At 39.6% G+C, this 15,338-nt stretch overlaps 1 protein-coding gene across 2 annotated transcripts in view; it reads left to right on the top strand.

Annotated features, from left to right (window-relative positions):
• Positions 1–778: 778 nt before the first annotated feature.
• adck5 (aarF domain containing kinase 5) overlaps positions 779–15,338 on the top strand; it is a 21,037-nt gene continuing 6,477 nt past the window's right edge. Inside the window, exons 1-12 of one of the 2 annotated variants that reach the window (XM_034131112.1) lie at positions 779–902; positions 3,574–3,665; positions 5,843–5,992; positions 6,290–6,365; positions 7,673–7,873; positions 8,893–9,033; positions 9,926–10,039; positions 10,223–10,354; positions 10,445–10,528; positions 11,649–11,730; positions 13,149–13,227; positions 13,305–13,396. In XM_034131112.1, the coding sequence (XP_033987003.1) occupies positions 879–902; positions 3,574–3,665; positions 5,843–5,992; positions 6,290–6,365; positions 7,673–7,873; positions 8,893–9,033; positions 9,926–10,039; positions 10,223–10,354; positions 10,445–10,528; positions 11,649–11,730; positions 13,149–13,227; positions 13,305–13,396 (1,267 nt within the window). In that variant the 5' untranslated portion in view covers positions 779–878. Of the gene's footprint in view, positions 903–3,573; positions 3,666–5,842; positions 5,993–6,289; positions 6,366–7,672; positions 7,874–8,892; positions 9,034–9,925; positions 10,040–10,222; positions 10,355–10,444; positions 10,529–11,648; positions 11,731–13,148; positions 13,228–13,304; positions 13,397–15,338 lie in introns of those variants that run through there. The other variant, XM_034131113.1, reaches the window with a different exon arrangement.

A 15,338-nucleotide genomic window follows, 5' to 3' on the forward strand; every position in this document is an offset into this window, starting at 1 on the left:
GAGGAGGAGGAGGAGGAGGAGGAGGAGGAGGAGGAGGAGGAGGAGGAGGAGGAGGAGGAGACATGCATATCAAGTATGCCGTTATAGGACAAGGGCATTGGTATGATCAGTGACGTTTCATGACGTCACAAAGAGTGCAGTGCAGCAACAAGATAGATATCTGAAAACTCCGGTAGTCCGTCATGGAAGGTTTTACAGGGATTCGTTCACGATAATAACTGACTGAGTAAATGAATTTAAATACAATACTTAATCAATGTAGAGGCACTTTGACTTTACTCGAGGACTGCTATTTTATACTTCTACTTTACTACAATTCAGAGGATTTAAAAAAACATTTCTACTGCAATTGATTCATAAGAAATCAGGGATATGTATACGTTTAGGATTTGTTGTTTATGTAGACCGTGAGGATAACAAATCTATAAACTCTGACAATAAAACACTATTGAAGGGCTTCAGACACAATGTAAAGCAGGATATTATTTACATTAAGTGTGTTACATTAAATATACATTTGTGTTATTTAATATAATTTTTGTTTGAATATGTATATAATCTGCTAAATGTTGTTCAACTATGCATGTTTTAAACTTTATTATTATTATCATTATTATTGTTATTATCAATGATAATAACAATAATAATGATCTTTGAGGCCACAAAAAGTACATTTTATGTCTTGTGAAGTAGACTGAAGTGAAACCGGAAGTAGTTGGGGGTGCACCATCTCCCTCTCTCTGTCACTCATCCACTCTTTGTCCGCAGATTGATTAGAACTATCACCAGTGTTCGGCTACATTCCGCTCAGGAAGGACGTCCAAATTTGGTGATTAAATCATCACTGAAATTGGCGATATTTTACCTTCCCAGGAGACATGGCAGGGGAGACCAGCCGAGGGGTAAATAAACATTATTTCTCATACATGTTGAGCTCCGTTTGACAGTAGCTTTAGCTCAAGTTAGCTACTTAACCAGCAGACACATTATCAGCAGGTCGTATTAGCCAACACTCCAATGGATTAATGTGGAGACATGGGAAGTCACTGAGATTAACTTAAGAACTGTATTTAAGTACAATGTTATACTCTTAAATCAGACTTTAGTTCCACCTGGAGTAAATTCACAAGCTACCCTGCAGTATACAAAGTCATTCAAATTAGCTGCACCTTTACCAGCTTTGAGAACACTTTCATGATCAATCATTATAAAACATATCATATATATTATTCTGGAATGGACCAATCTGCACAATGACTACTTTTACTGTCGCTACTTTAACTATACTTTGATGATAATACTTTTCTACTTTTACTTGAGGAACAATTTGAATGCAGGACTTTTACTGTAACAGAGTATTCCTACGCTCTGGTACTTCTACTTTTACTCAAGTACAAGATCTGAGTACTTCTACTTTTACTCAAGTACAAGATCTCAGTATTTCTACTTTTACTCAAGTACAAGATCTGAGTACTTCTACTTTTACTCAAGTACAACATCTGAGTACTTCTACTTTTACTCAAGTACAAGATCTCAGTATTTCTACTTTTACTCAAGTACAAGATCTGAGTACTTCTACTTTTACTCAAGTACAACATCTGAGTACTTCTACTTTTACTCAAGCACAAGATCTGAGTACTTCTACTTTTACTCAAGTACAACATCTGAGTACTTCTACTTTTACTCAAGTACAACTTATACTTGAGTAAAAGTAGAAGTACTCTGATATTATTGAACATAAACACGTACGAATTACTATATATAACTATCTTTAACCCTTAATGGGCAATCACATTTAAATATTTGGGAACAATAATTGATTGTTTTGTACATTGCACCCATATTACACAGTTACACCAATCCATATTGCACCCATGCGACACCGTATTACATCATATTACACTGTAATTATACAGTTAATACACCTATGTAACACCCATATTACACTGTAATTACACATCAGTACACCCCTATCATCACCCATATTATACCCATTTTACACTGTTATTTAATCTATATTACACATGGACACAGCCTGTCAAATGACTGTATCTAAGGGTTCATTGGTAAGGGTAATTAACCAATATATGTGAGTTAAATATATCAAAATGTGGTTTGTCTTGACCAAAAAGTCTCTAAGTAATTGAGACAAATGAAAGATGTGCTGCAACCGTCCCTAATACTTATTATTGTGGATTAGATTAGACAAAGCCACACTTAATTAGGCTATTTCTTCTTAGGAAAACCCTTTTGTTAAGTGACAGAGGGTTTGTTTGATATTCCTGTGCTCAGGTCCCTGACATCACGCTATCTGAACATCCAATCGTCAGCACTGGAGACATTTTGTCCCTCAGAGGCAGACAAACAAAAACAAACAGCACCAGGACTGGTCAAAAGGGCCTTGATCCAGACCACACACACACACACACACACACACACACACACACACACACACACACACACACACACACACACACACACACACACACACACACACACACACACACACACACACACCAGGCATTGCACATAAGTAGAGATCAAAGAGTAGACAACATAGACAATTCTAGAAATTAAACATCTAAAAAAAGAAAACACACACTCACAAAAAACAAGGCATTGCACATGAGTAGAAATTAAAGAGTTGACATAGACAATTCTAGAAATACACGCACGCACGCACACACACACACACACACACAATCCCCACAGGAACAATTTGGGGTGAAGTGTCTCAGGGACACAACGACATGCTGACTGCAGTGGGACTCGAACTTGCTATCCCCTGATTCGAAGTCCAGCACACTACCCACTGAGCCACAGCCTCCCTATATCCAATATCCCTTGGTTAAAAGAAAACTAAACAATCAGTAAATATTTGAATAACCTCTTTCAATCAAAATGCCAAACATGCCTGAGTTCCCGCTTCTCAATCGTGCCAATGTTGCTCCTTTTTCTCAGTTAATATCATCATTTCAAACTGAATATAAATGCATGTTTGGATTGTTTGTCAGTCCAAAATAAGCCTAACCCTGTGCTTTAAAACTTAGAAAGTGTCACACAGGGATTTGAGTCTTTTCAGACCATTAACATGCACCAAAAAACCCAATACAACACACTACAGGAGAGGGGAAACTCACACAAGCTTAATAGGGTCTCTTTACACAAGCATCAAAGCAGCACTGAATACATTCAAGTAATTGCAAACAGGCACATGACTCAATATGAACAATGCAGCGTTTCATGAGAATCTCTTTCAATGACGGAAAACATGTTGGTTAAAATCTGTGAAACCTTTAGTTCACCATACCAAACCAACCACACCTTGGCCAAGATTCAAGATCCAGATTCAAGGCTTTATTGTCATGTGCGCAGCAGCTACAGTGTAGAAATGGCAATGATTAACGTAAGTCTCCTCCAATAGTGCCACATGAATAGATACAGGACATAGAACACATGATAGCACATACAGAGGCAGGGTTTGCTCAAGCCAAAGCACCAGAGTTTGGTTTATTTGTAGCTCATGTTGCCGAAGAAGTGATTCTCATACATGGTGTGTTTCTGTCTCTGTAGTTGAGGGTGTGTCTGCGTCACATGGCTCTGCTCCGAAGATCTCCTCCTCTCATCTCCTCGCTCCAAAACACCAGATCCTTCAGTTCAATCAGGTACCAGATCACAGCTCCCAGTATCAACTTTACAGTGTGTCCAGCTAAAAGGTTATGGGTACTTTTGACTGAAGTACATTTCAAAGCCTCTTTACTTTTACTTGAGTAAAGAAGTTTAGTCAGTACTTCTACTTTTACCAGAGTATTTTTAAACACGAGTATCTGTACTTCTACTTGAGTAAAGGATGTGTGTACTTTTGCCATCTCTGAGCTTATCCAAAAAGTCTTCAGTCTCCTCTTGAAGAGAGTCTGCCTGATAGCTGACGGATCTACAGTCACCACTAATAACCCTGCATCCTAGGGCTGCTCGATTATGGCAAAAATCATAATCTCGATTATTTGGGTCAATAATTGATATCATGATTATTAAAAACGATTATCCATTTACTTTGAAAACATCAATTTATTGAAAATAAAATGGGAACAGTGTGTTTTTAACAGTTGATTACCCTGAACTTTAAGTATAATTCAACTGAAAAACCAATTAAAAAAAAAAAAAAAAAAATCGTTTTATTTCAATTATGTTGTTTTCATAATCGTTGCAAGCCAAAATCGTAATTGCGATTGTTACGAACCCACTAGGGATGAGTAAGGTAACACACACCAGATGGTTTTGGTAAGTAATTATAATCGGGTTTTAATGAAATAACACAAAGGTGTACAACAAAAAGGGAGCAAAGTTAACCTAAGCCAAACAAAGAAGCCAAAAGGACGCAAGTCTACTGCTAATAACAGAAAAAGGACTCTAAAACATGAGCCTAGTTATCACACCTGAGATCACTTCCAATCAGCACTAATGGAAGGAGCTGCAGGAAAACACAGCTAACAAAATAAACTAAACACACCACTTTAAACACATATATCAACTCTCGACACTAAGCACATATATCAACACTCAACACACGACACTAAGCACATATATCAACACTCAACACTAAGCACATATATCAACACTCAACACTAAGCACATATATCAACACTCAACACACGACACTAAGCACATATATCAACACTCAACACACGACACTAAGCACATATATCAACACTCAACACACGACACTAAGCAGATATATCAACACACGACACTAAGCACATATATCAACACTCAACACACGACACTAAGCACATATATCAACACACGACACTAAGCACATATATCAACACACGACACTAAGCACATATATCAACACTCAACACACGACACTAAGCACATATATCAACACTCAACACACGACACTAAGCACATATATCAACACTCAACACACGACACTAAGCACATATATCAACACACGACACTAAGCACATATATCAACACTCAACACACGACACTAAGCACATATATCACACCAAACACAGTCTGTAGTGTCCACGACACAAGAGCAAAAGGTATGAGGCGTCTGATCGCAGCAGAGCCTATCGAGTGATAATTGTCCCCAGGCTTTGTAGTAATCTCCGGAAGGTGTGCTCTGGGATTGCACGGGGATTGGAGAGCGTCGGGCCCGGCGTGCTCCAATCAGCGTCTTTGGAGGAGGACCAGGAGATGACAGCCAACGACATTGGGGCAACCACACAGCTCATTTACATATTACACACAGCTGCAAACAATCTCAGACAGGTTAACGAGCAGACAGAAACAGCAGCCGTAACAGCGATTAAAATACGATTAATTGAGCAGCCCTACTGCATCCTTGTAATTTCTCCATCCATGCTGTTGTTGCCGTCTTGATAATTGTTAGAAAAATATCCCTCGGTCCCCGGCTTGAGCTTCAATCTCAGGATCCATGTATCTGTGATCCTCTCCAGAATGGAAGTAGTCATCACATACAGAGCATCAACTAGTTCCTGAACAGTGTCCTTCACATGCTGATATCCAAGAGAGGGAGTTACACAGTCACAAGATGGAGGAATAGAAAGCAGTATTCAATGTTTACTTCAGATTAGCTCCACGTCAGAAATGATCATGCTTGTCATGTGTCTATCTCCATAGAGGCTGAATCATCATGTTAATCACATAGCTATCATATGCCTCAAACAGTCCTGATGCTCTTCTAGGTAATCAGACATCCTGTCATGTTCACAGCTACAGTTGGGATACCTTTGTTAGCATGTGTACTCTGATACTGGAAGAGGACATTCAGTATTTCCCCATCAGTAAATGTGTGTGTTGCTGCTCTCAGGGAAGTGAAGCGCAGAGGTCTGGTCTGGAAGACTCTGCTGGGTTTCTCTGTGGGCGTCCCTGTGGCGGCGGGCGTTCACTACGCTGCGTCGGAGCCTCGAGACAGGAGGAGGACGAAGATCCTGATCCAAGGAATCACTCGCTTCTGCAGGTTTGGAAAATATCAGTTTCATCATTACTTCAGTAAAGCTTAGCCCCAATAAGCTACGACACTATAACCCCTCAGTCTAATAGATTCATTTTCATCCTTCACCTCAAAAGTAACGTAATTTCTCTTCAAGGCTTTTTGTCGTTTCCTTATTTTTCCTTAATTTCCCAGAACCTTATTGTTTGAAAGTTGTAGATTTGATGTTCCCATATATCGGAAGTATTGTTTCACTATCTGCGTTTTATATTTCCATTTTCATTCACAACACCAACATAATGATTTATGATCTGTTTTCGTCAGATCTCTGTCTGTGGGACTCTCTATCTCCGGGGACTACTGGTGGACGACCAACGTGTCTCTGAGGGGACAAGATGAGGTAATTTCTCAACACACCCTTAACATCACAACACAGCAACAGCAAGGATGAAAGGCAAGTAGATAGAGGCGAAAGGATCAAAGAGAACAATAAACAACACACGTTACTACATACATGTCACATATCATGGACCCCTCGTTTCTGACAACATGTAACACAACATGTAACACAACATGTAACACACACTCCACTTCCAACACAGACGAGTGTTACTACATACATGTCACATATAGCACATCACAATCAACAGAAACGAGGGGTCCATGATCACAACATGTAACACAACATGTAACACACACTCCACTTCCAACACAGACGAGTGTGTGTGGTTCTCAGTGAACCATGAAAACATGTTTTTATTTAGTGATATAGGAGATACAAGACAAGTGCATACAAGTACAGTGCCACAGATACACAGAAGACAGTAAGGTGAGTTTACAAGTACAGACAAATAACAAAATATACATGGAGACAGAGAAGAAACTAAAAGTGTGTGTGTGTGTGTGTGTGTGTGTGTGTGTGTGTGTGTGTGTGTGTGTGTGTGTGTGTGTGGTGTGTGTGTGTGTGTGATGTGTGTGTGTGTGTGTGTGTGTGTGTGTGTGTGTGTGTGTGTGTGTGTGTGTGTGTGTGTGTGGTGTGTGTGTGTGTGTGTGTGTGTGGTGTGTGTGTGTGTGTGTGTGTGTGTGTGTGTGTGTGTGTGTGTGTGTGTGTGTGTGTGTGTGTGTGTGTGTGTGTGTGTGTGGTTCCCTCCTGTTGTGGGAAGTCTGACACCTCTGACCCATTTACTGAAATCAACATGCAGGCTGTCACAAGTTCAAAACCGTGATGCCTGTTCCTCCTCAGTGAGCTATTTTTAGAATGTGCACGCGATGTTCCATTTATATGAGCTGATCAGATTTTGGCCACTTTATGATGTCATCACGATGTTTTGTCTTGTGTAACCCATTAGCCAACCAAGGTAACCCCCCCCCCCCCCCACCTTATCACCTGAATCTCCTCCTAGAGCACCATTGAGTTCTTTGTAACCAAATCTCTCTCAGAGGGGCGTGGGGAGGGGCTCCTTATTTTCATCTAAAGTAACAGACAGAGAATCAGCACTTTGGAAACAGGGCTGAAACAGAGGGGATTATGGGTAATGCTGCAATGATCTGTTTGGTGTTTCAGCCAATCAGAGACAGGTTCTGTATATATCTGAGACCTGTAGTATATTGATGAAAAACAGTATAATAGGAGACCTTTAAGTGAGCTGTAAAGGTGGGCAGTTGTATTGTGTGTACAGTCCTGTTACCTCTGCTTCCCCCTGTTAGAGCAGCACATCGTATGTCTCTGAGATGTCGGCCTGCCACCAGAGGGCAGCAGAGTGCATGGTGAGAGGAGCCATCAGAAACGGGGGGATTTACATCAAACTGGGCCAGGGTCTTTGTTCCTTCAACCACCTTCTGCCGCCCGAATACATCCGGACCCTGCAGGTCCTCGAGGATAAGGCTCTGAGCCGGAGGTCCAGAGAGGTGAGGAGGGAAACTGGAAAGTAACCAGAGGTGGGAAGTAGTGGAGTACAAATACTTCATTACTGTACATTTCTCTGGTATCAGTACTTTACTCCACGACGACTTTTGACTTTGACTTTTTGAACCCAAATACCTGTACTTTCTACTTCTTACATGTTGAACACAAATACCTGTACTTTCTACTTCTTACATGTTGAACACAAATACCTGTACTTTCTACTTCTTACATTTTGAACCCAAATACCTGTACTTTCTACTTCTTACATGTTGAACACAAATACCTGTACTTTCTACTTCTTACATGTTGAACACAAATACCTGTACTTTCTACTTCTCACATGTTGAACACAAATACCTGTACTTTCTACTTCTTACATGTTGAACACAAATACCTGTACTTTCTACTTCTTACATGTTGAACACAAATACCTGTACTTTCTACTTCTCACATGTTGAACACAAATACCTGAACTTTCTACTTCTTACATGTTGAACACAAATACCTGTACTTTCTACTTCTTACATGTTTAACACAAATACCTGTACTTTCTACTTCTCACATTTCCCAAACAGGCTGGTTCCTTTAGTTTGAATGTGTGTTTGGTGGCGTGATCATTATTATTTAGAGTCATTGCGTGCCTATTGATTTGAACACGATCCGTGTATCCATCATTTCCTGGTCTTCTCTAAAGAAGAGGGACCAATGAAAACGTTGTCATGTTGCCGTTGTTCAGCATGGAAACATTCATTAGCTAACAATGACATGATTGTTCTATTAATATAAAGGGAGGTCAGGTACTCTTTAAAACAGCTGCTAGTTATGGGTACTTTTTACTGAAGTACATTTCAAAGCCCTCTTTATTTTTACTTGAGTAAAGAAGTTTAGTCAGTACTTGTACTTTTACAAGTACAAGATCTGAGTACTCCTCCCACCTCTGGCCTCTGCCTGACTTCCTGCTTCTCCAACGTGAGGCTTTGCTTCTTGCTGTTGTTCTGAAAGGCATATTTCTCTGCAACAGGTGGACGCTCTCTTTCAAGAAGACTTCAGTAAAACCCCGCAGCAGATTTTCAAATCTTTTGACCCTGAACCCATCGCGGCTGCCAGCCTGGCGCAGGTCCACAGAGCGGAGCTGTTCGACGGGACTCCTGTCGCTGTGAAGGTGAGAAACGTCAACGTCTGTATGTTCTGAACAGAGAATATGAACTGCTACCATCTAATGGGAGATTCAATAAAGTCAGACTGAAGCATCCTTTGTGCTCCAGTCGATCCTCACAGTGAACACAGAGCTGAATCCAGATCAGATGCACGCTGAAGGCTCTTTGAGCAGCTTCTCTCTCACTGATTGTGCTGTTATGTTCAATGTTTGTTGTTTGTTTCTCATGTATTGTGTCTTGATATTTGTCTGTTGATGTTACACATGGAGCTGCTGGGATGCAAGGAGCATGTCAGACTTGATTGAGTCGTATCGTATCTCTGTCACTTTCTTTAAAGTGGACCTATCATGCTATATTTGAATAATATAGTGTAGGACCATACCTATATAAGGCATATTTATACTTTTTTTTTTCAAAATACCAAACAGATCATGCATTTTAGCCATGCCTCATTTCGCTCAATTTGACATTTTTTAGCTCTGTTTTAGCAAGGGCAGATTCTGTGAGAACAGCACCACCTACAGGCCTGGCATATGTACTACAGCGTCTCCAGCGCTTTCGAACGGCAATGGCCGTGGCTGTCTCCTCCTGATTGGTGGAGTTGGCCCAATAGCCGTAGCGCCACCGTCCTGACGTCAGGACAGTGTTCAAATCTGGATCAGTTTTTATCAGATCCGTTGCAGCCCCTTTTTTAGAGATTTGGGTATGGAGGAAAATAGAGAGGGTTGTGTTTTCTGACACTTGGTGAGTTCCCTGGAACACCGGGGACACATATTCATGTAGAAAAGACGTACTAAAGTGCATTTTGCATGATAGGTCCCCTTTAAGGGTTATAATATCCTCTGGTTGGAAGTAATCCTTTAAAAGTCTGTTTTTGTTTAATTCTGGTCCCCTCAGGTGCAGTACATCGACCTCAGGGATCGCTTCGATGGTGATATCCGGACTTTGGAGGTCCTGATGGATATTATTAAATTCATGCACCCCAGCTTTGGATTCAGATGGGTTCTAAAGGTCATTTTGATTTCCTTAGAAGACAAACACATAGATATTAAGACCAATATATTTACTGGCATTATTTTGTCAAATCTACTTATTTACTTCAGTTAATACCAAATATTTATACATTTTCTGACTTTAAACCCTTGAAATGAATGCTGGTTTATCAACGCATCTCTTTTATCCCACTTTCTGTAGGACTTGAAGGGCACGTTGGCTCAGGAGCTGGACTTTGAGAACGAGGCCAGGAATTCAGAGCGGTGTGCAGAGGAGCTCAAACACTTCAGCTTCGTCGTCATACCCAAAGTGTTCTGGGAGCACACGACTAAGGTGAGGTTTATTATTATTATGAACTGTAGAAAAGAGCTCCATCCTTTCCGTAGCTGAAGCTTTCTCCGTGTTTGTGTCTCCGTTTCAAAGAGAGTTCTGACGGCAGAGTTCTGCGACGGATGCAAAATCAACGACGTGGAGGAAATAAAAAGACAAGGACTGAGTCTGAAGGATGTGAGTCGATGATCGATTCAGAGTATTCAGAGGATTCAGAGGATTCAGAGTATTGTATTCAGAGTATTCAGAGTATTGTATTCAGAGTATTCAGAGTATTCAGAGTATTGTATTCAGAGTATTCAGAGTATTCAGAGTATTGTATTCAGAGTATTGTATTCAGAGTATTCAGAGTATTGTATTCAGAGTATTCAGAGTATTGTATTCAGAGGATTGTGAGTATTCAGAGTATTCAGAGTATTGTATTCAGAGGATTGTATTCAGAGTATTCAGAGTATTGTATTCAGAGTATTCAGAGTATTGTATTCAGAGTATTCAGAGTATTCAGAGTATTCAGAGTATTGTATTCAGAGTATTCAGAGTATTGTATTCAGAGTATTCAGAGTATTGTATTCAGAGTATTCAGAGTATTGTATTCAGAGGATTGTATTCAGAGTATTCAGAGTATTATATTCAGAGTATTATATTCAGAGTATTATATTCAGAGTATTGTATTCAGAGTATTCAGAGTATTGTATTCAGAGTATTCAGAGTATTGTATTCAGAGTATTGTATTCAGAGTATTCAGAGTATTGTATTCAGAGTATTCAGAGTATTGTATTCAGAGTATTCAGAGTATTGTATTCAGAGTATTCAGAGTATTGTATTCAGAGGATTGTATTCAGAGTATTCAGAGTATTATATTCAGAGTATTATATTCAGAGTATTATATTCAGAGTATTGTATTCAGAGTATTCAGAGTATTGTATTCAGAGTATTCAGAGTATTGTATTCAGAGTATTGTATTCAGAGTATTCAGAGTATTGTATTCAGAGTATTCAGAGTATTCAGAGGATTGTATTCAGAGTATTCAGAGTATTGTATTCAGAGTATTCAGAGTATTGTATTCAGAGTATTATATTCAGAGTATTATATTCAGAGTATTGTATTCAGAGTATTCAGAGTATTGTATTCAGAGTATTCAGAGTATTGTATTCAGAGTATTGTATTCAGAGTATTCAGAGTATTGTATTCAGAGTATTCAGAGGATTGTATTCAGAGTATTCAGAGGATTGTATTCAGAGTATTCAGAGTATTGTGGAAACGCTCTGAAATACCTCGTCATATATCTGTTTTTCAGACGGCAGATAAACTGATCCAAACGTTCGCTGAGCAGATCTTCTACACCGGCTTCATCCACGCTGACCCTCACCCCGGAAACGGTCCGTACATCAGAGGCATTTTTAGTTTTAATAGCTATTGCTTTTTCTTTGAGTCTCGCAATTACGACATCATCAGGTCCCTGAACGCCTCTCTGACTGAGCTACAGAGGCATGTATAGAATGAAATATGATTTTTAAAACTGAGTAAACTACAAAAGCTCAATTTATATTAAAGCAAACTCACGACACACGTTTTTCATTTGGCTTTAAATGTAATTCTATATATTCTTATTATATTCTTGTTCTATTAAGTCCTGTGTTTGTTGGGTTCTGTCCAATCACAAAGCTTTCTGTTACTCTGTTTATTACCTCATTGGGGGGGGGGGGGGGGTAGTATTTTGGGTTAACTTTGTGTTTGAAAAGAGTTATATAACTGACATTTCATAGCTAATATAAGTTTATCTCACATCAGTACTGATATCATTTTGGGAGGATACGTAAAATAACAGTGCAGTGCAGATATACCGATGATACGGTGAACTTCAGACGTCAATGTTATGCAAATACAAACAAAAGCAAATACAGAAAGACGCGGCAAGAAGCTGATACTTATAGAGAGGTGAAGTCCCGCCCATCTACTTCCGACCCATGGGACCTTATTTCTGAAAAGTATGTATTGAAGTCAATGGGGATAGAACACGTATCTCTCGATCCCGTTTGAATTGTGCCATGAATTACACATATGATGTTTGTCAATTTAACAAATAATTTCCATGTCAAAAAAGTCACAGTTTGTCGTAAAACTGTTGAAATATAAGACTATGAAAAAAACGCAACTAGAAAGACTACAAATCCCAGAGTCCCGGTCCCGCATGCTGGCTCTTAGGAACCGACTAACTCCCCTTGTGTGTATGTACAGCTCTCAACATGCCCAGACTTGGAGTGATTTTCACCTCTTTTAATACTTTCCGCCTCATTCTGAAAGAAAGAAGTGAAATGTGCCAACGTGACGGCCGTCTTGGTGTGTGGTGCGAGACGGGAGATGGAGTTCATTGAGCGGGTTCACACAAAAAAAGTGCTACTTCACAGTTTTACGACACATTTTTATTTTTTTGACTTGCAAAATTATCTTTTAAATTGACAAACATCATATGTGTAATTCGTGGCACAATTCAAACGGGATCGAGAGATAATCTTTCTCTCTCCATTGACTTCAATACATACTTTTTATATAAGGAAATAAGGTCCCATGGAGGAAAGGGAGGGACTTCGCCTCTCTATTATGGTATAAATGCACTTAAAGTTACCAAAGCCAGCTAACAATAAGCTAAAGGCTAACGCTTCAACTGTGAACCATTTCAAGTGTCTTGGTCGTAAAACCAAACCATATTTTACGATTCCTCTTTAGGAGAGTAGCCTTTCCTCTAAACAACAAATGTTCACTTCACATTACGGATGATTTTTTGTATGTTTTGCAGTGCTGGTGAGACGGGGTCGTGACAACAAGGCAGAGTTGGTGCTTCTGGACCACGGCCTGTACGAATACCTCAGTCCACAGTAAGATATTTCTGTTTACAGATAATAACCTCTGAGGATATTCAGCTATCTGCTCTAACTGCGACCTTTGACCCCAGCGACAGAGCGGCTCTCTGTAAACTGTGGAGGTCAATAGTCCTGCGGGATGAAGCCGCCATGGAGAGGCACTCCAGAGCCCTGGGGGTCAAAGGTGAGCTCAGGTTGATATTTTATATTCTCCTAAGGTGTGCAATACATTTGTCGGGGTTTTAAAATCTAATATCAGAATCTATTTGTCCCCCGAATATGTGAAATCTGTCAGTAACTTAAAAACTATGAATTATTTTTTTACTTTTTTAATTAAATCCACTTTGTACGAAAGCCCTGAGAGGCAAGTGAGAAACATTTTTTTAAGGTGATTTTATTTTGAGTCTTATCTGAATAGTTTACTCTGCTGTGTTTATGACCTAAAAAATATGTTTTAAGTGCCGATTTTTCACCAGTTTTGTAATCATAAGCACGTGATAGAAAACCATTTAAAATCAGACTTAATAAATCACTTGCCGGGCTCAGTAAGTCGTTTTCTTAATTGTTTTTTAGTATGCGACAAATACTGCGGCATTCAGCTCAGAAGCTACTAGTTACTTATACGGTACATATAGCCATGTGCTGCATTTCCAACATTTAGGGCTTACGTCATTCTTAAATAAAATGTTAAAGTAGGCTTACATTTTAAAAACAAAGAGACAAAGACACGTTAATAATATCAATAAAAAAATAGGTAGCAGCCTTATTATATCAGAAACGTTGCTATCAGAGACAATACAGTATGTGACACTGTGAGTGTTGCACGGCCAGATACGGCTCAGCTGACTCAGATAAGGAAATATATGATACATTATGATGTGATATGATATGAATGATAATGGGACACATCGACGTCTGCACTCACAGTGCCGCGGACTGTACGTAATGTTACTTTGATCAGGTTACTTATGTTGTGGCAGATATTTAAGTAAGCTTTCTTAACGCTAATGTTATAATAGTCAGATTGATCTGAAGATGGGAGGGGATATTCTATTAATTTTCACGTTCACACAGTCTGTGATTTGTGCCGGCCGTCTTTCCTGCAACGGCAGTTTTTCTGTATTTCCTCTATCCTGTAATATGAATTGATAGCTTTAAACTCCGCACACGGAGCTCTGATTGGTCAGCAGGCGGTGCTTTCACTGAGTTGATCTCTTAGCCTGCAACCAGTGGCGGCCGGTCCATAGGGGCGCTAGGGGCGCCGCCCCACCTCTTCCCATATTGAAAAAAAAAAAAAATTAAAATTAAAATTAAAAAAAAAAATATGTTTAAAAAAAAATATATATTTTTATTTTTATTTTTAATGAACAAGGTAAATATTATATAATTGGTATCAGTAAAATGTATAATCTACAATAAAATCTCGTTTAAAATTGTGTTACGATGTCTAAAGTTACTGATAAGTCACATGTTTCCTGCCTGGCCTTGCCCATGCACCTTCTCTCGTCTGGGCGCTAAGAGAGGAGCCTTCAACCAGTGCAGCAGCAGCCACTAGCAGCTGACTGTTGCTATCTGTAACGTGTAAACTATGCCGCGAAAATATAATTTCAGCCAATCAGCGTCGTCAAAGATGACGGTCACCGGGCGCCAATGTCAGCGCCCAGTGCAGTGAGTAGTTTGGACAGTGACTCGTATCCGGTTGACGCAGTAGTTGATGAGGATGGCTTCGTGTGCAGGTGGAGTCTCCGGACCTCGGTCCCCGCCTAATTCTGTTCAAGAGCTAATCTCCAATCCTTTCGAAAGGAGAAGTTTGGCAGATAAATTGTTGCTTAAAGACCTTGGACCGGACCAACCCGATTTGAATATATCGCAGCAATCTCGTGAAAAAGACAAAACTTATACACGAGGCTTCACAAGTAGCTGGTACACAAGAAAGGCTTGGCTAGCTGGATGCAAACAGGTAAATGCTGTCTTTTGTTTCCCATGCTTGGATATCACTTTATATGTAGAGAGGAGGTTTCCCATGGTTGTTAGAAGTTTATTAATAAGTGGGCATTTATCACAGAAGTGATTGTTCTGTCTCCACGTTTGTTGCATTGTCTGTGATGTATTTTCCAACGGTTATA

The sequence above is a fragment of the Trematomus bernacchii genome, unplaced genomic scaffold (genome assembly GCF_902827165.1).
Source record: "Trematomus bernacchii unplaced genomic scaffold, fTreBer1.1, whole genome shotgun sequence".
NCBI classification, from domain to species: Eukaryota; Metazoa; Chordata; class Actinopteri; order Perciformes; family Nototheniidae; genus Trematomus; species Trematomus bernacchii.